Source organism: Malaya genurostris, chromosome 1 (genome assembly GCF_030247185.1).
Source record: "Malaya genurostris strain Urasoe2022 chromosome 1, Malgen_1.1, whole genome shotgun sequence".
Classification (NCBI taxonomy): Eukaryota; Metazoa; Arthropoda; class Insecta; order Diptera; family Culicidae; genus Malaya; species Malaya genurostris.
This window is the reverse complement of record NC_080570.1, coordinates 49216039-49241981: the sequence shown is the minus strand read 5'-3', so window position 1 is coordinate 49241981 and position 25943 is coordinate 49216039. Positions and strand designations below refer to the sequence as shown.

General features: G+C 39.0%; 1 protein-coding gene across 2 annotated transcripts in view; it reads left to right on the top strand.

The window, feature by feature from the left end:
• The window catches only part of LOC131439003 (metastasis-associated protein MTA1), a 176888-nt gene that overhangs the window by 71888 nt on the left and 79057 nt on the right, over positions 1 to 25943 (top strand). For both annotated transcript variants that reach the window (XR_009231039.1, XM_058609477.1), the window contains exon 3: positions 24115 to 24222. Coding sequence is in view for 1 of the 2 variants with exons in the window: in XM_058609477.1 (XP_058465460.1) it covers positions 24115 to 24222 (108 nt within the window). In the remaining variant the exon portion in view is untranslated. The remainder of the gene's footprint in view (positions 1 to 24114; positions 24223 to 25943) is intronic.

Below are 25943 nucleotides of genomic sequence, written 5' to 3'. Positions count from 1 at the left end.
AACACAACATTGAAGTTTTCTGAAATGTTTGATATGAACGAGAATCAAGGTGAAATTCAGTGCCAAAATAAGGCGCGCAAAGTTTTAAGCGTATGAATTGAACGAATCATCGCACAAAGCGTATCGTGCAAAACCGACCCATGAAAATACGGAATATGTTCAATAACACGTTTTGTTTGCTAGTAAAACAGACACTAACTATGTACTGTTATAAACGATGACTATTTGTATTTGTATTTGTTTTATAGCAAAACCCACAGATAGAAGTAGTTGTTGTTCGCGAAGCAGTTTATGTACACGCAGATTAATCTTGATTGTTTAGAATATCAAAACGATCAGTTGTCTATAAAACCAAATTAATAGTTTTCTTAGGTCGAGAAATCATAGATTCAAGCCTGAATGAAGCTTCTTACTGAAAACTAGAGCTTGATTGTTTAGAACAAATGTTGGTTGGCTCAAGCAAACATTGGCTAAATCAAATTAGATTTGTTGTTATCACTAAGTCAGCCAAAAAGTCCTTGGAATAACACAGAAGGAATTCTAGAAACTTTTGGTCCACGCTTGGCGAGTGTTCAAATCGCTATATTATTCGAGACGGGTTTGAAAACAGTTTTGGAAATGAATGTCATATTGATTCCAATCCAATTTCGAAATTCTATATGACCACAAAAGATTAGCTGTGGATTGTCCTAATTAAAAATAAATTTCTAAATGGATTTGAACATAGCATTTTCAATGTCATCGTAATCGATCTTGTCTCCTAGACAAACCTGTTATTTATTGCTCACTCGTGAGTTCCGGGTTATATCCTTAGAATTATGCAAGTAATACATTTAAAAAGTGTGCAAAATTCTGTTCTATCCGTGTTCACGTCATCCAGTTATGCCTCTGACATTATCCACCCGCCATTTTTTTTTATTAATTAAGTAATATGGAGCATAGGACGCACGTATCATATCTTGGATGAATTTTTGTATCTTGATTTTCGGTATAGGCTGTTCAAAAAAGGTTATTTTCTGTGAATGTGGAACTTAAGAAAAACTTTTCTCGAGAATTCCACATATTACATTAAAATAAAAAATACGTATCGAATATTTTTGAGTTCTAAACAAAAAAAACCTTTTTTAATCCACCAATTTTTTTAATGGTGTAATGATGCCTTTCTCAAGTTACTTATATTTTTAAAAACATCACTAGAAGATTCTGTCAAGACTTTTTTTTTCAAATATAAATAAAATCAAAAACCGTTTTTTGGGTATAAACTACCATATCTATTTCAATTTGTGAACAGTTTTGCCAATTTAATATAGATTTAAATGTGGCAACCCTGTACGATATACAAATTTTAGCAAAGCAAGCCATGTGCTAGGCGGTGGTGTTTTCTTTTTCCGTACCAGCACGTACCGATGCGTACCGGTTTGGTCTAATTTTGTATGATAGTTGAAAAGTTTTGAAACTCATCGCCCTATAATTTCGGAACCGGTAGTCGGATTTTTGGATGAAATTGCACAGAATTTCTTAGGACAATGAGAGCTTTAATTTGAATCATGATTTGGGAAAATCGGTTTCACTGTTGCTGAGAAATCGAAGTGAGTTCCGTTTTTTGGAGCTTTTCTTCACTATTGCCGGTGCTTTAGGAAGTGGAAACCGGGGACTAGTAGTCCCAAAGTAGATTTATATATCCAATAACTATCAAGGCCTGTCAACTAAATGAATTTCTCAGTAAATTTTATAAAAATTTGCACCTCGTTTCGTCATCACTTTTGAATAAGTCCTCATTAAATTGAAAACTTGTCTCTTATCGCGATGTAATACCGGAACCGGAAGTTAGATCTGATTTAACTTTTCGGGGACATTTTTAAGAATTTCAAGACCTTTCATTTGCATCTTAGTTTGTAAAAATCGGTTAAGAAATTTCTTGAGTGCGCATTTTCTCTTAGATTTGCACATATTGCCTTGTAATTCCGGAATTGGAAGTCGGATCGAGAAAATCGAGATCAATGGTGATCTATGGGATCGTAAGACATTTGCTCAGTTAAAAAAATCTTCATTAATTTTTAATAATAACTATTTTAGTGAAGTTGAACAACCTCTTCAACTTCCTAAGCTCGCGAATGTTGACAGTTATGAAAACCAAGCCGTTTCCTAGTGTTCTACCAGGGTCCTTACGAAACATAGCCACCGGCTGAAAACGGTAAGTTTATGTTTTGCTTTTCTCATTACTGTCACCATTTTCCGTCACCAGCAACCGGAATTTCAAACGCAATACCTAGTTGTTTTGACAGCCCGGTCCTAATTGCTCCGGCGTGGGTCGTCGTCGCGGTTTGTCGAGAGTTCACATCGGGTCCGCATCGAATCCGGAATCCGGGTAGTGTACCGGGAGAGTGTTTGCATGGCTGTCTGTGTGTGTGTATGTACGTATGTAAGTGTATCCGCGTTTGTGTGCAACCGTTCGGAGCTTGACTGGAAACTTTTGCGCGCACCAACGCTTTTCCAGCATCCTTCGCGCCATGACGGGCCACGGGACGGGGAAAATGAAGACACGAGGACTGCGACTAGTACTGCTGCGATGGTAGCCGACTAGGACGAGTTGATGCGGATGGTGCCGTGGTTGAATTGCACTCGCAGGGTTATAGATTAAAGGACCGGTAGATGGAAAAATGTGTACACCCGAGAAAATAGGATTGGGCGGTGGGTGGCAGGTTTTCTTTCTCCGTGTTATTCCTCCCTTCATCGCAAAGTGGTGGTGTGCTTTGGGGAAGCTTTCACTTTGATGGAAAAGGCAGAAGCACCTCGGACGGAAACTGCGAAACGACGCTTTGGCTTTACGGCAGGCTTCGGGCGGCAGAACGTACTCCGGTGGTGGATCGTTCCAGGGGCGAAGTAGGGGGAGAGGGGGGAGAGGGGTCGGTTTTTGTATTAAATATAAATATATTAAAATACAAGTTTTTTGGTAGGGTGAAGAGTCCCATGCCACGATTTTCGTGTGGCTATGGGGAGAATAACGATGACGTGGGTTTGTTGAAATCGGAAGGAGAAAGGATAAAATGCTATAGACATTCCTTAACCTGTTCTATCATCTGCTATCTTTCGATGCTGGCCGCAATTTCCGTAGATTTTGCAAGGTGGTTGTACTTTTGTTCGGTTAGCTACGGAACCACTGTTTTTTTTTCTCGCTCCAGTACAGGCTCTTTTCGCGATTTTTTTTCTTCATGTGCTATATACATGTGCTTTATTGCCAAGGACTCCCGTCTTCCGTTTCTATAGCTTATCAATGGAATTCTACACTTCAAGTAAATTGAATTCTTGGATTTCAATGTAAACTCATCCAAAAACTACTGAAAAGCGAAATCTGCACTCATTCAAATGTTGGTTCAGAATATTTTCCCGCATCCAGTCTTACAGTCGTTCACGTTTAGACCGAACCTACGGAAGGTCATCGTTGTTCGCCACCAAGAATAAAATCGATAAAGGAACAGGGTGAACTGGTCGGTATACATTTCTGCTGTGGCACATGTGTTTTCCCTTCATTACATTTCAGTACAGCATCCGGAATAATGCCGGGGGGTGATGGAAAACGCGTGTCGTGAAACCGACAAGAACGAACTTGTATATGAGATGCCGTGAGTGGTTCGCTCCGTTTGGGCAGTTTACGTAATAAATGAAAAGTCAGAGCGAGCGGTAATTTGTCAGGAACGGGTCTGACCACTGGAGCACTGGGCGACCCTCATTCTCGTTCCACCGGGTGGGGTTTTAGGTGGTAATAGCTTAGTCGGAAAGCTTAGTTCACACATTTATGTACCAATAAGCTCGAAGAAACTCACGTTTCCATGCCAGTGGGATGAGAAATCAGTGTGATTTGAAAGCTAAGTGCAAGGTGACACGTTTCTTTTCGATATTTCTTTTTTAATTTCAAGCTACGTGAATCTGAAACAGTATATTACAAAGTAGATTAAGCTTGGTTTTGGCGACTATAACTTCATTGAACACTGAACGATAACTCATCGTGAACCGTCACTTATCGACAATGTCATGTCACAGTCTTAGGTTGATTAGTTTTCTCTCTTGTAAATATTAATTATTACTAGTCACTCTTGGTAAACATACTCGAGATAGTGTTCCGTTGAAGTACTAGAATTGTCAGCATAGTCACAGCAAATAGTCACTTGAGTTTCTGAGTAAACTTGTACAAGCCTCGTTAATGTTGAAGAGTCTTATAAGTTTCAACAGTCGATTCGTAAGTGTACAGGATAATTGCATGGCTATAGCTATGATCTTTCGGACACGAAGAATCTTTACAGCATGGAACGCCAAGTGTTTTCATGCTGTGATTGTGGTTATTATATATACAAAAAATTGCAATTAGTCCTGGTTTCGTCTTCGACTCATTAATGCATAGCAGTTCAAATTGACGAAGGGTTTGATTGTTAAAATTTGTGCCCTGGAGAAGACAATTGACTATATGAAAATTTTTATTTTCCTTTTGTCTTCGACATATTGTTGCGTAGCGTGTTTTAATTTCTTCAGCTGGTTTGTTAAGAAATAATTGCTCATCATTAGGTTTTAGCAGAATCTAACGAGAAAAACAGAATGGAAACAAAATGACGAATACAACTATGGAATGAAAAAAAATTCGAAAAAGCATCCCCAGAGACGGTTGTCGAACCCGTAGATTTCTCCTAACCGGGGAAATCGTTTTGATGGTGCTTGTCAAAGAAATGACACCTGGTTCCCTCCGTTGTAGAATATGATTTCACGGATTTTCTTTAAAAATTCTGAAGTTAATGGCGTTTTTATGACATCCTAACCAATTATCTGGACCAGTGATGTCCAAAAAGAACCCTACAGCTCACAAGTGCGCGACAACACATAGTGAAGTTTAAGACGTCCCACTTCGTTACCGCAGCGAAAGGGAAAGTTTGGGAACCACTGATCTAGATCTTCCTTAACCGGTTCTGCTATCTTTCGATTGTCATTTTCAGGAAGCGATTCAATACGAAAAAAGTATAACTCAGACCTGTCATGGGACGGAATATTTACGAACCGTCGAGTGTTGAAAGAGTTCAAAAGTGGTGATTTTGACGTTGAAAAATGAGCTTTGCTGCATGAAGAGCTATGCCAGCCGCATAAAAAGCTTACAGCACCTCTGGACGTCATATAACACGATTTTCCCGCACATAAAAGCATTCTACCTCATCCGAAAGGTTGGAAATTGAGTACCGTCCGAGCTAAAGCCGATTATAAATTCGAAATACCTTAACGCTAGAGCGGCATAGCAAGAAGTCGTTTTGGTATTGTATGATCACTGTGATCAGGGCCATTTTACCGAAAGCCATTTCGCCAAAAGCCGTTTCGCTGAAAGCCATTTCGCCAAAAGGGTTATTTCGCCAAATGTCATTTCGCCGAAAGGGTTATTTTGCCGAATGTCATTTCGTCGAACGCCATTTCGCCGAAAAGGCCACTTCGCCGAATTTTTCAATAGTCTTCAATCGTGATTGGAAATAATTTAAAATGAAGACAAATAAAAAATAATAATGTTTATTTCCGTTTTGTTGAACTACAATCCTATGTTTAATTTTTATTTCATAATCTTCAGAACGGAGTTCCTAAGAAAACCTGTTGACTTTATTAGAGTATCTACTAGGCAATTGTATTTCCCGATAACTGAGTGCAAATGAAAAGAATATCGAATGCGGCTTCGCCACATCGTTTTGCTCGTGTGCTATCCGACCTCGCTACCACTCGTTCGGACCTAACTGAATTAAAGAAACCTAGCTTTGAATAGACCGGGCAAATGAGGCGGTTACAGGTTTGTATGCAAGAGGCCGCCGCTTCCGTCGAAATAACCCTTTCGGCGAAATGACCTCTTTGGCGAAACGACTTTCGGTGAAATGACTCATTCGGGAAAATTGATTTTTCATGATAATCCGTAAAAAGCACATGCCCAGTCAGGTGTTTTGATCAAAACAACGGCGAAATTTGTTGCTCACATGATGCGACTTCGGTCAAATACAGTGTGGATAATAGTGAAAAGGAAATACAACCTCACTCGTTTTATTGTTCAGAATTGACACCATCCGACTAACATCTGATGTCACCTCGGGTTGGAGGTTCAGTGCATAAGGCACTGGTTAGTTATCAAAATGTCGAGTTCTGGCTTGGAAAGACTTTGTACGCTTAGAATCGATTGTGAAATCTGCTAACCGGGTCTTTCTACCAGGGGTTTTTCTAATTGGAGTGTTTGTAAACACATTTGTTGCCTTTTCTCGAGCAACACTATATATATCTGTCCTTTTTTAGTCTTTCAAACGAATGAATTTGTTTTAGTACCTTCAGGCTATGCGCTCTGAATTTATCTTAGTTTTAAGTTATATTAGGACATAATGTTAAAACTGATTTGAAAAAGATCGCTAAAGAGATTAGCAGAAACGAAAATCTTCAATAAATTATCTCAGAGGCGAGACATGATCCCGTAAATCACTATAAGCCATTGATCAAGTTTGAGTCAAATGGCTGCCACTTCCGTTTCCGTTCGGTACAACAGCCTGTCACTTCTGCTTAATCCAGGTAACCAAAAAGCATATACTAATGGCGCATTACGACAGCAAATAATCGCTTGTTGACATTTCACTCGCTGTTGAGACTGAATTGGGGTCGACTTTGGTAAACTGTACGGACGTTAATAGATAATGCTTTTTTATGGCTAGTGTGCATTCTGAACTCGGAATTCTGTATTATTTGCAACAGATGAGCTTTCACATTGTATATATTGAGCTAAAAGAATTTTCAGTGCTAATAAAAAGCTATTTTACTGCCACTATTAGTGCTTACTGGCTACCTGGGAAGTTTTCACTTGTCAAAATATTTTTCTTATGGGGCGTAGTAACTCCCTGTGTCTTGGGAGGAGGGCCAACTTCCTTGAGCAGGATTTTTGCTGTGGAATATCATTCCATGATGTCGAGATGATAATTTCAGTCAAAACAGAACCGAGCACTTGGACTGCTTGAGGAAAGGAAACTAAAGTTTGTCCAGACGCTCCGACAGATGAAGTTTTTGGGTGCCGATGGACGAGCAAAATTTACACGTTGCTACTTGAGCTTCGCCTGCAGAATTTTTATAGTTCATAAACATAAGTCAAGTAAATCTTCACCAATCGATTCAAAAAATTTACAGAATATTCTCGATAGTTATCTCCACAGAGGTACGTAGGGGTTTTTGAAGATTGTGAATATGAATTTTTATGAACAATTTTGTGATGAAAAAATGCGGTTTTATATTCAAAGGGCTGTCATTTTACAGAAAATCAATTAATTAAAAACTCCTACGTACTTCTGTGGAGATAACTATCGAGAATATTCTGTAAAATGTTTGAATCAATTATTCAAAATTTACTTGACTTATGTTTCCGGCCGTCAAAATGCAACACTTGCGCGGAAACACCGCCAAGCCGCAATTTTGTTTTACAATTTTTAAAAACTGATCATTTTTTTGTACTTAAATATACATATTAAAAAGTGCTTTATACTAAATTCGGATTACTCCATTTTTTGGATCCCAAAATAAATCCCCAAAAAAGTTCTTCTCTTTTTTTTACAGTGGTGTAATCCCTTCACCAAAATCTTCAACGTTCGCTCCAAGAAATTTACAAGTGAAATAATTTGAAAATCTTGTTTTTTTTTATTCAATAATATAATATATATGATGTCGTATCCGGGTCGCGGATTCTCGAAAATCCTGGCGATCGACAGTTCCCGGTGAATTGAATATAGCATGAGAGTCTTCCAGATGGCGTTGGTAAATATCTATGTTGGCCGCATCCTTCGGTTCGTGTGGGTCCGCAGGAAACACCCCCAGACTACGAAGACCCGGCGGGTGGCCCGCATGTTGGTCATCGACTGGAGCGGTCTTCCGTGGGCGGTGATGGTGATGTTACAGAAGAGAATGAAAGAGAAGTAAATATTATGAAAAAGGGTGTGTGGGAGGCAAAATGAGATCTAATCAGTTGCCATCAGGAAGATGGCAAGGTGAAGAGGTCAGCTGTTTTTTTTTTTTTTTGATGATGTGGAATTATTAGTGCTAACTAATGGGTTGTATGAAACTGTCAGTAAGGGACTGAGGTGTTTCTACCAGGCAAATGTAGGTAGTATTTTCCGTTTATTAAATGCCTTTGTGCCGCCGAGCCATCTTGGCTTTAATTATGTGGCTGCGCCACATCAGTTATACAGGAAACATAACATGCAGGAGATATGACCCTTTCAGCGAAATGACCCTTTCGGCAAAATGACCCTTTCGGCGAAACGACTTTCGGCGAAATGATCTATTCGGTGAAACGACTTTCGGCGAAATGGCTTACGGCGATATGACCCGCTCCCTGGTAACACATCCAATGTTCAGCTTTGGTGCATTGCCAAACGAAAAAGCAGACTGGAAAAATCACTGATAATATATACATAACGAGATACGAAACCTAGCGACATCAATTTTCGAAGACAGTTCTTGATTCAAAACATTCTACGATCCGGGGAAAACATTCTGCCAATTGAACTACTCTGGATGTGATGAAAAATGAAACTAAATGTTTATCCATCAATTCAAAATTTTAAAATGGTGGGTTGTAGAAAGAATAATGTATCCAAAGGTGTTATTCGACCAAAAAAGTTTGGGAACCACTGCTTTACTCTACTTTATACGGCTATGAATAATTGATGTCGACAGAAAGTGTGTTATGGAATGCACTGTGGCTTTGAAAATAGAATTTTACACTCAATGCTTGACGAAAGAGGATAATAATGGCACAAATGCGTTGAAATCGAATTTCATCCGGCATACCAACACGCTAACTTCTGGAAGATGATAAACTAACACAAACAGATTGGCTGAACATGTAGCGCTAAAACGAATGCGATCTACTAGACATGTAACATGAATGTCAGAAGTCTAAGTTCCTTTTAGTATAATACCTGGAAGTGATTTCCAGATCCTAGCATGAATGTGAATACTATGAAAACAAATTATCGTTAATTTCTAACAGCTTTAAAAAGTACAAAATATCCCTTTGAATTCCGCATAACAATTTTTCAATTTGATTTATTCTCTGAAACCTTGCAATTTTCGTCCTCAGTTTCGTTTCCGCGTGAGGCATTTCCTTGAATCGATTGCACCCCGTAACAACCACTATCAATAACCAAAGCTCTAGCTACAATCCTGCCAACAAGAGAAAAAAAAATCTTAGATGAGAATGAAACATGCAGGAAACCGAAAAGTAAAATAAATATTGGTGTTTCGCGGCAGTCACAGCCAGCGAACTCTCTCTCTGTCTCTCTTCTTGGGGGAACCAGAATAGACGGGAACGCGGGAAATAATGGCATCTCTCATGTCTCTCTCTCTATCGTTGTTTCTCCACGTATCCACGTTCCACCCTCGTTGTTTTCTAGTGGAATGAACGTATAGCACGCGCACATGGTTCCTGTTTCGAGAAACGACCTCGGCAGTGTAGATATGCTCCAAAAGTATCCGAAATTAGATATTTTCTGATCGTAACTATTTCTACTAGCTACTACGATATGCCTTGGCAGGATGGCATCCAGCGATTGCTTTTGAACATACCTACGCGCTGCTGATTTGACCAACTAACTACACGTGGACAAGGACAGGTGGGGCTGGTGGGGTTGGCCGAAGTCGCGGTCGCAACGCTTCCTATACTTCCTGCCGAGCCGACCTCCGCCCGCCTTCTACGGAAACAACGCAGCCAGCCGGCTAGCCAGGCTTCCTAGTTAAAAGCTCGTTATAATGCTTGTGCCTCTTCGGTCGGCTGTTTCGTTCACGTTCGATGCCTCCTGCTACTATTTTCTGTGTCGTTCGTTTGCATCCCTGTAGGATGTGAAGAATGGTTGTGCAATATCGGTGGGTCCGTATTTATGTGAGTATTTGTGTACCTACAAAGCCTGCAGCAGCCATCGTATAGCAGTCTGAGAGCTACCACGGGAGTTCTAATTCAGATAAAAAGGAATTTGATGCACTTTTGTTTATAATACAACTCATGCTGTCTCACCTACATACAGAGGAGGGACTGCACTGCAAAAGCCTAGCCGTCGAGAAGCAGGGAGCGAATGGATTAGGTCCGGTGAGCGTTCTACTTCATCTGTAATTATCGCGTATGCGAAATCCAATTTTCATCGAGAGCCTCCGCTTTCTCGTTTGGATTGCTTTTCCTGATCTCGATCGACGGGACTTTCATGGTGGCACATACATCTATCATCGGGTCGGGATGAGGCCAAAGAGTAGAACATCTACCCAATCGACCCCGTACGCATGGTCGCAAACCACGAATCGGGTATTTCTATAATAGTATAGTGTTATTGCAAATCCTATGCAGTGCAGTATCGTCCGGTGGGCGCTCTCTCAGCGTTCCGGTGGGGGCTGTTTCAGCGACATTTCTAGCCCGGATAACAATGGCAGAACAGGTTTTAGTTCGTTTCAGCACAACCCGCTCGGGTGACGGGGAATGGGAATGGGAATGGGCTAGGCAAAACTGTGGGCTAAACGGATCGATGAGCAATGAAATTAAATTGCTTTAGCCAAAGTAGGATAAATCATGGGGATGTTTTCGGAAAGCAGCGTTGGCTTAGTTTTCTTTCGTAACGATTTCAAAGTAGCTTTCTTATCTAATGAAACTTATTACAGTAATTAGAAAACTTGTTTTAATCCACCTAGTGGTGTAATGATCAGTGTTGGGAAAAACTAAAAATTTCGACTGAAATTTTTCACAAGTGATTTCACATGTCAAAAAAATCAGTTATGCACATTCTCCTCGATGAAAATCAAGAAAACAGTTCGCACATTGAGTATATCTGGTATGATTCGCGAGCAGAAGATTTTTGGGAAATGAATTTTAATAGCCGTTATATCTGAACCCTTTGCAGAATACATGATGAATAAATTCACCAATGAACAATAACTGAACCTTTCTGAAAATGTTCACTGTGTGTAGGGTGGTTGATAAGCGAATCAATAGTGGTGATGTGTGAAGTTTTTGTTGGCACTACCGAGGTATTGATAATAACAGTTGTAATGATAATAAAAACATTTATAAAAACAAACAAAACTCTTGCTATGAAGCTGATAAAAAAATATTAGCCAGCTTGAATAATTTACGCAGAAGTAACAGAAGCGCAGGCTACCGCTACGCCAATTTAAATACAGCGCCTACTGTGTGTTCGAGACATGCCAATGCTGCGCTCCTGTTACTTCTAAAATCAAATTCATGCTGAATAGCAATTAATTCGGTTTAAACTGAATAACGTAGTTTAACCAACCAGCTGGAATTAAAGCAGCCTTTCGTCGCTATAATCACTGCGCAAAAAATATTGTTGTTTATATTGACCACCCTACGTGCATAGAAAATTTCGCAGTTATTATTTCTCAATTGCGGTTCAGTGGCGAATTTATTCATTTTTTATTGATGAAAATATAATAATTGCACGAATAACGTCAGTGTCGAACTGAAGCATCGAAATATCATCGGAAACTCTTCTCCGTTTCGATTATTTCCTTAGCGATTTTTCTGTGAGAGAAAATTCGTCATCAAGTTTCGCTGACACAAAAAATCACTTGTGAATTTCGAGGTTCAGAGCTTTGTGTATGGTTGTATCATGAATTAAAACCTCTGAAGTGATTTTTTCATTCGTTGACTTTTTTTAAAAACTCTTGAACTGATTTTTCACGATCATGATTTTCCTAACACTGGTGGCTTCTCATGTTACTTACATTTCCATAAACATTACAAAGAGATTCTTTAAAACACGTTTCATTGAATCTTGAATATAATTAAAAAAGGTCGTTTAAGAATAAACTAACATAATCTTTTCAAATTGTTACCACTTTTGAGCTGAATTTAGAGAATTTTGCCGTTTTTGAATAGTTGCCGTGAATGACGTTTTAAACGCACTTTCATTTGAAAATTCCCGCGCTTGTCCAATCGGTAAACTTTTATTCTCTCAACGTTGGCAACACTTTTATACACATTCTGTCAAATTTTGACGCATATCGTACGATTAGTTTTTGTTTGGCGTCTGTACAAAGAAGTTGAAAAATTTTCGTGTGGCGATTTTTATAATGGATGAAAATTTAGAACAACGTGCGTGCATCAAATTTTGTGTTGCAAATGGATTTAAGTGTTCCGAAACGTTGAAAATGTTAGAAAAGGCCTTTAGTGAATCGTGTCTAGGAAAAACACAGGCATACGAGTGGTATAAACGCTTCAAAGGTGGTCGTACAAGCTTGGATCATGATGAGATCCCTGGCCGCCCAACAACATCTGTTACTGAAGAAAACATTGAATCGGCGAAGCAAATCGTGTTGCAAAATCGTTCTGTACCGATTAGAGAGATTGCTGTGTTGTTGGGCATCTCTTATGGATCAGCCGAACACATTTTAACTGATGTTTTGGGTTTGAAACGCGTTGCTTCTCGCCTGGTGCCAAAAAAGCTGAATTTCATTCAAAAACAGCGTCGTGTTGATGTGGCCAAAGAGATGATTTTTGGTCAAAAACTCAACCAATATCATCAACCAAGCACCGTACTCTCCAGATATGGCCCCGTGTGACTTTTTCCTCTTCCCCAGACTCAAATCGCCATTGCGGGGAACGCGTTTTGAGACCGTAGAGACCATAAAAGAGAACTCGCTGCGTGAACTAAAGGCCATACCTTCGGCGGCCTATAAAACTTGTATGGAAAATTGGATCAAGCCTTGGCATGCATGTATTGCCGCAGGAGGAGAGTACTTTGAAGGCGATAATAAAGAAATTCATTAAAAATTGAAATTTTGCGTTTTTTAATAAAATTCCGGTTCTTTTTTGATCATAAGGTATTATGAGAGACCGTGAGACTTTCCATTTGAGTCGGTTCAGACTTGTCGGAGAAAATGAGGTTAGTTTCGGTTTTGAGAGTTTTAGACCACCTCCGGAACTGAAATCCGGAGTACCTGAAATACAGTTTATTTTGTCATTAACTAACCAAATCTACACATTTCAAGAACTATGCGGCCAATTGAAAAGATTTTGTTCGTTTTTCAAGCGTCATGTATATAAACACGCTCTGGATATAGAATTTTTGTATTCTTATCAGTCCCGGAATCGGAAATCGTATTTAGATAAAATATTATAGCGTTCATAGTGATCGTATTATTTTCCATTTGAACCTAAGAGTGTGGAAATCGATCCGATTTTCGAGAAAATTGAATGCATTTAACACATTTAACCCCGTTGCTCCGGAACTGGAAGTCGGATTCAAATAAAATTCAATAGTAGGTTATATTACTGGCCTTCGAAAAAAACGCACTTTAAAAAAAATTGGCACATTTTATTCCGCTACTCCGGAACCGGAAGTTCAATCCGGATAAAATTCAACAGTATGGGGTATCGTTTGTATCTAACTTTGTAAAAATTGGTCCAGCTATCTCTGAGAAAAACGAGTGTTTATTTTCATTACATACACACACACGCACAGACATTTTGTTATCTAAAAGAATTTAGGAAAACAATATTAAGTTCATATTCTCGTTATTCGAACTTAAAAGCAACAGAATGTTTTTAGACTCAGGAACTATGGGATGAAATAAAATCTCAAATCTAAATGATTCATTATAATACTCTTCTTAAATTAGTAAACTATTTTAAATAGATCACTAAATCATGACTAATTAAGATGATAATAATTTATTAGCTTAACAAAAAGAATTAAAATATTGTTTTAGCTTATTTTTTGTCACTGTAAAATCGATAGCTACTGAATGCTTGTCGCATACAGTCATCCGAAATTACGCGTTTTTTATGTGAATTTTCAAAGTTATGCGGTTTTCTTGTTTTGTCTTAGAAATGCACGAAGCGTCGAGATCTGGTGTTATCCTGAAATTTTTGTAAGTCAACTTTGACATTCGATTTTTTTCAAAAAAATACTTTTTAAAAACATCATACCTCGACGTTTCATGCATTTCTAAGACATTCTGTATAAAAATATGTCGATTTCGGAAATCTCAAATTTTTCCAAAGTTTCAAAGTCAATTTTTTCAATAAAATTTTTGTCGGGACAACACCAGATCTCGATGTTTCATGAATTTTTGAAGACATTCAGCAACAAAATTATATAATTATTACAGTTATATGTTGTTGACATTCAGCAACAAAATTTTTGTTTTACGAAAATTTCCGAAGTTATCCGTTTTTTATGCAGATTTCCGAACGGATGAAAATCCATTATCTGTACCATAATTAAAAATCATGAAATCATGATACATGTCTTCTCATGAAATTTCACGAGCAAAGTGATTGATATCCTGAAAATTTTTATAAGAGATGAGTTATTGTTTATGATATCAATCATTTTGCTCATGAAATCATACCTTATCATTCATGATAGACATGTTCTATGATTTCGCGATTTTTAAACATGGGAATGGATTTTTATCTGAGCGAAGTTACGCGGATTTAAAAAATTACGCGTTTTTTTGTTTGTTCGATATGTGTTCCCCGCGTAAAAAAGACCTCAGTATACTCTTAAGCAGTGGCAAAACTTCATCAGAAAAGCAACCAGGTGAAGCAAAGTGCTCGTGCATATGGACAATACTAAGCAAATTTATGATGGTACTTTTTTACTTCTTTCTTCTAGTAAATGTCGATTTTGTCGGTATGGAAGGCATAGTGTTTCTTCTTATGAACCACTTCCTTTCGTGTATTTTGTCAACGACGCTTTTAAAGACAGTCCGATCCGTCTTGTAGCCTGATGTATGTCATATACCATTCGACTCAGTTCGTCGAGTACGCAAAATCTCTCTCTCTCTCTCTCTCTCTCTCTCTCTCTCTCTCTCTCTCTCTCTCTCTCTCTCTCTCTCTCTCTCTCTCTCTCTGTGTGTGTGTGTGTGTGTGTGTGTGTGTGTGTGTGTGTGTGTGTGTGTGTGTGTGTGTGTGTGTGTGTGTGTGTGTGTGTGTGTGTGTGTGTGTGTGTGTGTGTGTGTGTGTGTGTGTGTGTGTGTGTGTGTGTGTGTGTGTGTGTGTGTGTGTGTGTGTGTGTGTGTGTGTGTGTGTGAGTGTGTGTGCTTATATGTGTGTATGTTTGTGTTTGCGTTTGTAACAGATCGGCTGAAAAGTTCGTATCGTTTCTATGAGAGGGCGCCACTAGAATTAAATCCATACCATTTTCAGTTAGTACCAACCTTCAAAAGATACGTGTATAAATTTGACAGCTGTCTGATTATTAGTTTGTGAGATATTTGAGTGAAGCTACTTTTGTTATTGTGAAAAAATGGAAAAAAAGGAATTTCGTGTGTTGATGAAACACTACTTTTTGATGAAAAAAACTGCCGCCGATACCAAAAAATGGCTTGATGAGTGTTATCCAGACTCTGCACCGGGCGAAGCAACAATTCGTAAGTGGTTTGAAAAATTTCGTACTGGTCATATGAGCACCGAAGACGATGAATGCAGTGCACGTCCAAAAGAGGCTGTTACCGATGAAAACGTGAAAAAAATCCACAAAATGATTTTCAATGACCGTAAAGTGAAGTTGATCGAGATAGCTGACACCCTAAAGCTATCAAAGGAACGTGTTGGACATATTATTCACGAATATTTGAATATGAGAAAGCTTTGTGCAAAATGGGTGCCGCGTGAGCTCACAATCGATCGAAAACAACAACGAATTGATGATTCTGAGCAGTGTTTGGAGCTGTTATATCGAAATAAAACCGATTTTTTCCGTCGATATATAACAATGGACGAAACATGGCTCCATCACTTCACTCCGGAGTCCAATCGACAGTCAGCTGAATGGACTGCACGCGATGAACCGAATCCAAAGCGTGGAAAGACTCAACATTCGGCCGGTAAGGTTATGGCGTCTGTATTTTGGGATTCACATAGTGTAATTTTCATCGACTACCTTGAAAAGGGAAAAACCATCAACAGTGACTATTATATAGCGTTATTAGGGCGTTTGAAGGACGAAATTTAAAAAAACGGCCTCATTTGAAGTTTTGTTTCATCAAGACAATGCACCGTGTCACAAGTCGATGAAAACCATGCTGAAATTGAACGAATTGGGCTTCGAATTGCTCCCTCATCCGCCTTATTCTCCAGATTTGGCCCCCAGTGACTTTTTCCTGTTCTCAGACCTCAAGAGAATGCTCGCTGGTAAAAAAATTAGAAGTAATGAAAAGGTAATCGCTGAAACTGAGGCCTATTTTGAGGCAAAGGACAAATCGTACTACAAAAATGGTATCGAAAAGTTGGAAGATCATTATAATCGCTGTATCGCCTCTGATGGCAATTATGTTGAATAATAAAAACGAATTTTGGCAAAAAAAAAGTGTGTTTCTATTAAACTATACGAACTTTTCAGCCGAACTGTTAATATACACCAAAATGCATTGAAATATACGTAAACGTATATGGGTTTCGGACAGTCAAACTGAAGGTATAAGCATGCTTTCAAGCATGTTATCGTCCATCTATGACCAAACAATGCGTATTCCCACCGCCATGAGTTCATGTGCTAAATCAATTTTATGTTGCGGAACGAGTTATTCTATTTATAACAACGTATGCTGATAACATTTTCATGAATTTTTCCATCAGAAGTGACAACATTGAATGTATGTATGTATTTTTAATTTTTTTTAAAATTTAATATGCACTCAGCTCAAACCGGTACCCATGCGGTTCCAAAACTCCCTATATAACAACTGTCTGTCGACACCCAGAAAGCCATCACTAAGTTTCGTTCTCTCGGCACTTCAGTAAAGACAAAAAGTGTTTTGAAAACATAACCTGTACGGCTGCTTTGCGGTGTATGTGGAACCGTTAGGTGGCGTTAACAGTTTAACACAAACTGCTAATGCACTGATAAGTCGAAGAAATTAGTTATGTAAAATTGATGAAGGTTTATGTAGTACTAAAATCTCCGGGTTTTATGAAGTACTAAAAACTCCGAAGTATCCGGGAAAGTGTTACGAATAATCTATATTTCTTATTTTTCTTTTTTTGTTAGGTCCTTCTGGTCGCTAACCCACGACAGACAGATTTTGTCTCTATGCTATCAGTAGAACATGCAATTTATCTATATTAATAATCAATTTTGTCATTCAATTCCACAAAGTTTGGTTTTTTCCTAATCTACGATAGGGACGACCTAATCATGACCCACAGTAGGGAGTGGATTTCTAGCATACTATTCGGTACAAACCACTTTCACCAGCATCATCATCAGCATCGACTGCATGCCCTCCCACTCGTACGGTATCGCAATTCTAGCGGCGATGCACGCCTTCTGTGGTGTGGAATGGGTCTACCTGTATCGAAAAGGATGCACTTCGTCGCAATTCTGTGTAATAGCTGCAGAGCCTAGCCGTAGGTGCACTTTCGGGCTTGCACATGTTGCAAGTTCGTTTGCTGTTTCTGTCTCACCCGGTCTCGTTCTGCTTCATTTATATATATAAACATATCTCGAGATGAGAATATGCGAATTGTACATATATGGTAAGAATGGAGGACACTCCAACCGATGACGGACTATCGAAAATTGTAGATGATCACGGCGGGGTACGTCTGGAGTGTTTGTACAAAAAGCAAAGCAATGCGAAGCTTCGGTACTACATCGCGATGCGGAGCTTGATCTTCTGTTTCTACAAAATTAATTCTTAGTGTACATAACATTTGCAACGGGCTGCGAACATATGACAATAGACTTCCGAAATCAATACCTCTAGCACCACCGACACATTGACCAGCCAGAGGCGTGTTTGTGCATATCATTTCAAAAATGCAGGCTCAATCAAGGGATCCCGGCAGGATTGTCGCACTTTTCCGTATGCAGATTGATGCATTCATAAGTAACGAATTGATATCATACTGAATGTTTTTTTTTTCGAGATTCCGAACATGGAACACATATTCTTAGTGCACTTTGCTAATAGAAAGCACGTATGTGTGTGTGAGTCTGTTTTTGCGTTTCCCATCCCAATAAAAAAAACTTTGGTGGTGGCCTCTTTTGCCGTTGTCCGTTCGAAACACCTGATGTGCGTGTGCTAACTATATTCCTGTTCCGTATGTATACCGGTTCCTGTTGTCTGCATCTGGCTCTGAAACGGCTCGGTCATATAAAATGTATATAACAGAATATGCACGGTTCATGTGTGTCGGGAGGCTTATTAGACGAGAGACCCTACAGATGCGTAGTGAATAATTAATTAAAGGATACACTCGTGTTAGCAAATCCAATCCTTACTAGTTTGTGAATCGTGCTTAGTAGTTGGTCTAATTCTAAAAGTAGCAGAATAGTACGTGGACTGTGTCTCGGCAACAGAATTACCGATGCAGAACGATTCCGAAAAATCTTTTGACTCTTATTGACTGGCTGCGTTGGGGATGAAAGACTATCGTTTTATCCGTCACTATTATACACCTGTTAAGGTCAATGAGATACTGAAAAATGGAAATCAATCATATTTAATATACGTATTGATAGCTATCAACATGGATCCTCTGATATAGTATGATTTCACTAATTTGTCACTCGAGCGTTTAATAGAACAAATTCACTAGAATATGATTTTATCGCCATTGAATTCTATTATATCACGTCACTATACACATTCCTTATCCTTACTGATGCACTGATGAAGGATGTAAATAACATTCAAATTGACAGACATTTTAGATAAATTGAAACCGATTCAAAACCTTTTTAAAGGGTTCAAATATACTTCAGCAATAGGACGTCAAACCGAAACACTCGAACTATTTGAAAGATTTTTAATAATTTCACACATACAAATCATTTCGCACCCTCTCATTCTGCTACTAACGCAGAAGGCAATAGCACCCAGTCGACAATGGTCAATTGATTAGATGCCATCATAGACACACGGGTAGGTATGCGATCGATTGGAATTGGAATGATTTAATTTCATTAAATTCGCACCGCCTTTTTGAAAAAGTAGGATTTTTTTTCAGAAAAACAAATTTAAGTTTGAGATTTTATATGAATTAGAACGCAGTAGTTTTGCATCACTTACTGATTAACGTAAAAATCAACTCAAAGCGTTACTATTTTTAATATAATAAGCGGACTTATACGGAATCTTTGATGAAAGTAGATGCAACTATTTTCAGTTTTATCAGGTATGCCAGTTAATTTTGCGGTTTTTTTTGAGTGAAAATACATGTTGATTGTAAGTTATAGGTTAAAGTTACTTCATCCAAAGTAGTTGCATTCGAAAATTAGGTATTTTCTTCGATTATTACGTCAAAAAACTGTTAATCTTTTCAAGCGATTCAGTCGTGAAACCATTTTTACACATCACATTTTTTACAGATTATGAAGTGCTGCTCTGCAAGTGCGTGAGACAAACAAACGATAGAGGGAAAGGGCCAAGTCTGGGGATTATGGCGGGTTTAACAGTAGGTGTATTAAAACAGGTTTTCTTACTCATCATCCTGTAATTCCTGACCGGCAGTCGGATCCGTATGATATTCAAAAAAAAATCTATGGGGCAATCGTACCTTTCTCCAAGACCTCCTGCACGTCCAAGTGCATTAGATTTATATCTTTGCTCGACTTTAATTTGACTAGATTGCACCTGGAAAACATTTCCTGATTTACAAGATAGCGATCATTTACCAATCATCGTCTCAATTAGCATTGCAAATGCATTGATAATTCCGTTAATATTCCATATAATTTGACAAAAAATATTGACTGGATTAAATACCAAAGTAGTTTCTCTAGTATCCTAAACTCAATGGAAGAGCTCCCCCCACTTGAAGAATATAACTTCCTCGTTTGTTCGATTCTGGAGGCCGCAGAACAAGCCCAAACTAAACGTTTTCCTGGGCCATCGCCTAACAGTAGGCCTCCCAACCCCTGGTGGGACAAAGAGTGCTCAGAACAAAACAAAATGCTTGCAAGACGTTTCTAAAACGGGGAGGAGGAACTCCTCAGAAATTTAAAAAAATCGTGGTTTTAGAAACCAAGTACAAGAGCATACTTCGGGCCAAAAAATGTAGCTATTGGAGACGTTTTGTCGAAGGTTTATCAAGAGAAAATGAGCACTCTTTGGATCACGGCCAGATGAATGAGAAATCGTAACGTGGGAAATGAGAATGAGGAATACTAGAACCGACGGATATTAGACTTGGCTAGGAAAGTTTGTCCAGATTATTTTCCTACGCAGAGCATTATTCAGGAATCTCCTCCAAATAATGGTTTCATTGATAGCCCCTTTACAATGATGGAATTTTTTATAGCACTCTTGTCTTGTAACAATAACGCTCCTGGGTTAGACAGAATTAAATTCAACTTGGTGAAGAATCTGCCCGACCTCGCAAAAAGACGTTTGTTGGAATTGTTCAACAAGTTTCTTGAGCAAAACATTGTTCCACCTGACTGGAGACAAGTGAAGGTTATCGCCATTCAAAAGCCGAGGGAACCAGTTTCCAATCACAACTCATATAGACCCATTGCAATGTTGTCCTGCATCAGAAAATTGTTGGAAAAATGTATTCCTCGACGTCTCGACACTTGGGTCGAGATGAACGGTTTGTTGTCAGATACTCAGTTTGGCTTCCGTAGAAATAAAGGGACGAATGATTGCCTTGCATTACTTTCGTCTGACATCCAAATTGCCTTCGCTCAAAAACAACAAATGGCATCTGTATTTTAAGACATAAAAGAAGCATTTGATTCAGTTTCCATTGATGTTCTTTCAGGCAAGCTCCACCAACATGGACTTCCAGCGGTTATATATAATTTTTTGCACAACCTTTTGTCAGAAAAAGGCATGTATTTTTCACATGGCGGTTTGGTAACATTCAGAATTAGCTACATGGATCTCCCGCAAGGCTCGTGCCTCAGTCTGCTCTTCTATCATTTTTACGTGAACGAAATTGACAGCTGTCTAGTAACCCCATGCAAGGATGGCTTCTATCGAATTAAAGAACGCTCACTAACAACTTTCCACACGATTCAATCAGTGCCATCAAAGAGAGACGGATATCATCGCAGCAATAAAAAACCGGTATGGTTCATTTAACATAGAATAGTATGGTTCATTTAACATAGAAAGCGAGAGCGAATTTCTCTCGATGACCTGTCTGAGAATTTAAGGTTATCTCGCTGCTGTGGGGATCCTCTCTGAAGCAACAAACGGTCGCTTATTCTCGTTTCGCGATCCGATTATGTATGGGCAGTAGATAATTGCCGCTTATTCTAACTATGTGCATATAACCTTTGTATAAGTTGTGTCTGAAAATGTATATAAATGCTCCACACAACGGTTTTGAAATATTGCAACCTAGTTGAGAATGATCAAGTCGAATCATCGATTCGATTTTCTGCGATATTTGTCAACTTGTGATCATTATCATTATCAGACTGTAATTTTTTTTAAGAGCCGTGAAATACTTAGAGTATGAAGTGCAGCGAAGAAATGTTGAAAATTCTCTCGCGGTTCATGCACTGAGAGACTCGAGTACTTGTAGCATCTTCTACCGGATAGCAAATATTGTGTACAATATAGATAAATATCGGGCAGCTTCTGTCATATTTTCGGCAATCACCAACACTGACCTCATGTACACTCAGACAATTGGCAGATGCTGGCATGGTTTCAGTTACTGGACCCAAAGCTATTGATCTGCAAAAACCATTTCAAGACACCTTAGATAACTTGTCCGTTTGAGCTGTTCATCTGGGTATCGAATTCTCTACGGAGTAAACAGAGCTGGTCGGTTTTTCAAGAAATCATGATCTCGCGCAGCTTCAGCTTCATATGATGGGAAGATTTATCGCGCAGGTTTTGACTTTCAAATACCTCGGGGTGTGGTTTGGTTCCAAATGCACGTGGGGAGGACACATTAGGTATCTGATAACAAAATGCCAACAAAGAGTAAATTTTCTTCATACAACAGGATCTTGGTGGGGTGCTCATCCGGAAGATCTAATAAAATTGTATCAGACAACGATACTTTCAGTAATGGAATATGGATGCGTTTACTTTCGTTCCGCTGCAAACTCTCATATTATCCAATTAGAGAGAATTCAGTATCGTTGTTTGCGAATTGCCCTAGACTGCATGCATTCGACACATACCTTATGATCAAAAAAGAACCGGAATTTTCATTTTAAAATTCCCGCGCTTGTCCAATCGGTAAATTTTTATTCTCTCAACGTTGGCAACACTTTTATACACATTCTGTCAAATTTTGACGCATATCGTACGATTAGTTTTTGTTTGGCGTCTATACAAAGAAGTTGAAAAATTTTCGTGTGGCGATTTATATAATGGATGAAAATTTAGAACAACGTGCGTGCAATTTTGTGTTGCAAATGGTTTTAAGTGTTCCGAAACGTTGAAAATGTTAGAAAAGGCCTTTGGTGAATCGTGTCTAGGAAAAACACAGGCATACGAGTGGTATAAACGATTCAAGGGTGGTCGTACAAGCTTGGATGATGATGAGATCCCTGGCCGCCCAACAACATCTGTTACTGAAGAAAACATTGAATCGGCGAAGCAAATCGTGTTGCAAAATCGTTCTGTACCGATTAGAGAGATTGTTGGTGCCAAAAAAGCTGAATGCGCCGGCTCACACAGCGTTGGTTGTGTCGCAGTTTTTGGCCAAAAACTCAACCAATATCATCAACTCTCAAGATATGGCCCCGTGTGACTTTTTCCTCTTCTTCAGACTCGAATTGCCATTGCGGGGAACGCGTTTTGAGACCATAAAAGACAACTTGTATGGAAAATTGGATCAAGCGTTGACATGCATGTATTGCCGCAGGAGGAGAGTACTTTGAGGCGATAATAAAGAAATTTAAAAGAGCCGATATTTTTGCCAAATGTGGTGCTATTGAGGGTGAAATTTATAAGCGACCGATTGCTTTCAACGAATTCTATAGTGCGTCTCGTAAAGAACCAGCTGGCAAGCTTCTTGGAATAGAGATGGTCTGGGTCGGTGGATGCACTCAATCATTCCTAAAATATCGATAAAGGCTTGGTTCAGGGGGCTGGATGTGAGTAGGGCCTTCATTCGTGTGATGTCCAGACTTATGTCCAATTACTACACGTTGGATGCACATCTCCTTCGAATTGGACTTCCCGAGACTAATCATTGTGCCTTGTGGCGAAGGTTATCGTTTGTTATCGATTATGTCGTTTGGATATGCGTGGAGTAGCGTGATGTCAGATCTCAACTAATAAATCCTTTGCGTACCCAAGGTAGACTATCCAATGTCCCAGTTCGAGAAGTTTTTGCTTGTCGTGACCTTCCATACATGAAACTTCTTTATCATTTCATAAAAACAATTGGAGTTTCAATTTAATAATTGACCCTTTTAAGACTTAGTTCTATTTCCAACTGCGTCCATTAGTTCATCCAATAGCTAAATTTTAATAGAATTTATGAAATGATACAAACAAACTCAAAAAAGTTTATGAAATTATCAACAAAATGTATGAAAATAACAACTTATGTTATAATTTCTAGCAGTCAATCGTTTGGTTCAAATAATATTCTTGAGTAGATTTAATATTAAATGACGAAATACCTAATAAGATATTAAAAAAAGAAGAGAACAATGTTTAATAAAATTCAATTTCATCTTTCACTGTTGCTCAACTCGCGTAATGTCACACATAAATCTTTCGATTATGTTGCTTCTGTTTGGTTATCGTAGTAAAACTTTTCATCAGAAAACTTGTGAATCGACTAGTTGTCAACTAAGAACAACAAAGAAAAAAAATTAAAAAATAAGATAAGCTTCTATCGTCTGCGAGTAAAACATTCAGTCGATTAGCCTGAACGGCCGTTGCTGATTAATGCTGATGAGTAAATTAATTATGTTTATATTGCCAGTGCATTAGTAATAAATCATTTGTATTTAATTTTCAAAGAGAGCCAAGCTCATGAAATAACAAGAAAATGTTTCGGTAGCGTGCGTTGCACGCAGCCGACCAGCATTATTTTACTTGCATGAACCCCAGTTGCATAATCATGCTAAATGAAATGCACCGCTCATAAATGTCTTGCTAATCGTTTCGTTTTCTTTTTTCGTGATTTCATTACAGTGGCCACCTCCGAAGACTCCCCCGTAGCAATGAAGCTGAAAAAGATGTGGCTGAAAACACCGGTCGGCGAGGAACAAGCCGCCCAGGCCGTACTAGATCCTGCCCTAGGTAAGTGACCTGGAGCCTGTCGGGCTTAGCCACAAGAAGAAGGAAACGAAAAAAGGGTTTATCGGTGATTGGTCGTTTATTTGCGCATGATCATTTTAATCGACTCGCCTGATGCACAATTTTCGATAGTCTGCGATGATTTCGCTTCGCACGATAGTTGGCTGCCGGATGATGAGGATCGTGAGGTGTTCGAAGTTTGCGATGTGTGCATCTGCGTCTGAAGCAGGCATTTTGTGCACTGCAGCTTTGGTCGCTTCTTCTCGTTGTTTTTTGTTTTGTTTTCCACTGTTCTGTCACACTCGTTTCGGCTTCCAATGTCTATAATTATATGTGCATTCGACTTCTCTTTAAATTAGAACACTGCAGAGCGATACCCGTTTATAAGGAAGAGGCAGTGAGGAGTCTCGATTTTTTTCTTCTGAACCAGTACCCCATCATCAGACGGGGCTGTCCGCGAGCGCAGTGCTGGCAGGCAGATGAATGCGTCAAGGGCGTGCCGTGTTTTGAAATTTATGAAGAAGACGACTGCCGAGTAGTGGTGGTCAAGGTTTCTGTTTTTACCTTTCTTATATGTTTCTTCCATATCGTGGATTATGTTGTATTGGGGCGACACCGTGGGTCATCGACTGTGGAATGATAGAACAGGCCGAGATAGCCTGGAGGCAATCGAAACCAGACTGCAGACAATGCACTGATTTGCATATAGGGTGCTGCTCACTGTTGTCGGATTTATACACTTTGAGCGGCAGTGCTGTTCAGACGTTTAATTAGGGAATCAAGCTCCAGCAGGTTTTTCTTTGCTCCTGAACAACAACCTATTGAACATGTGATGATGTAAATTGTCACATATTTGATTTTTATTTCTAGTGCTGGGATCCTACTGCGATCTAACTCGTTACAGCAGAAAGGCGTTGAATTTCATTACATTTCTTTTGGGGAATTTGACCTTTCTGTTTCAACAGACTTCGCAGCTGATTCTTCTCGTTCGGAGCGGTAATATCAGGTGTGCCAATCAATAATATGGGATTTTTTAATTGGAATTTCTGATGTGATATGCCCAGGATACTTTATTGAAAGTAGTTGTCTTAGAAAACTACACATTATTTCGATATTTTCACCAACTTACGAATACCACGCCGAAGGAACTGTTCAGCCTTTTGAGCGAGCCAGTCGGGAAGTCATTTTTCGCATTCATAGAACTAGTAAAGTGCTGCCCAGAAAGAGCGTGGGGCATGGATAAAAATAAATGTTAGTCTGAAGGGACCAAGTCTGGGGAGTAAGGCTGAACTCCTCATAGTAGTTCCGAAATGATGTCTTTGTCCGCTTTCGCTATGTGTGTGGGGCGTTGTTACCTTCTCATATCTTGTGGAGCACTGGCCGTTGATAAGGCTTGATTCAATCTCATCATTCACTGTTGGTAGTGTTTATGATCTACACTGGTTTTTTATGCGAATTTTCAAAGTGATTTCGGAAATTTCAACGAAATTGAAATTGCCAAATTGTAAGGATTTCTGAACGAAAGCAATACTGAAACTCGAAAACAAATGGCGGAAAGGTAAAACGTGAGTTGCCAAACCGACGACACGACCTGCCACTCGCTATTAAAAACTGTATCACAAATTTAGCTACCCCTCAGTAACTGGTAATGTCAAAACGAAATTGCTTAAGAAATTTCGGAAACTGGCAACACAAATTGATAGATTTTTGATTTTGAATAATAG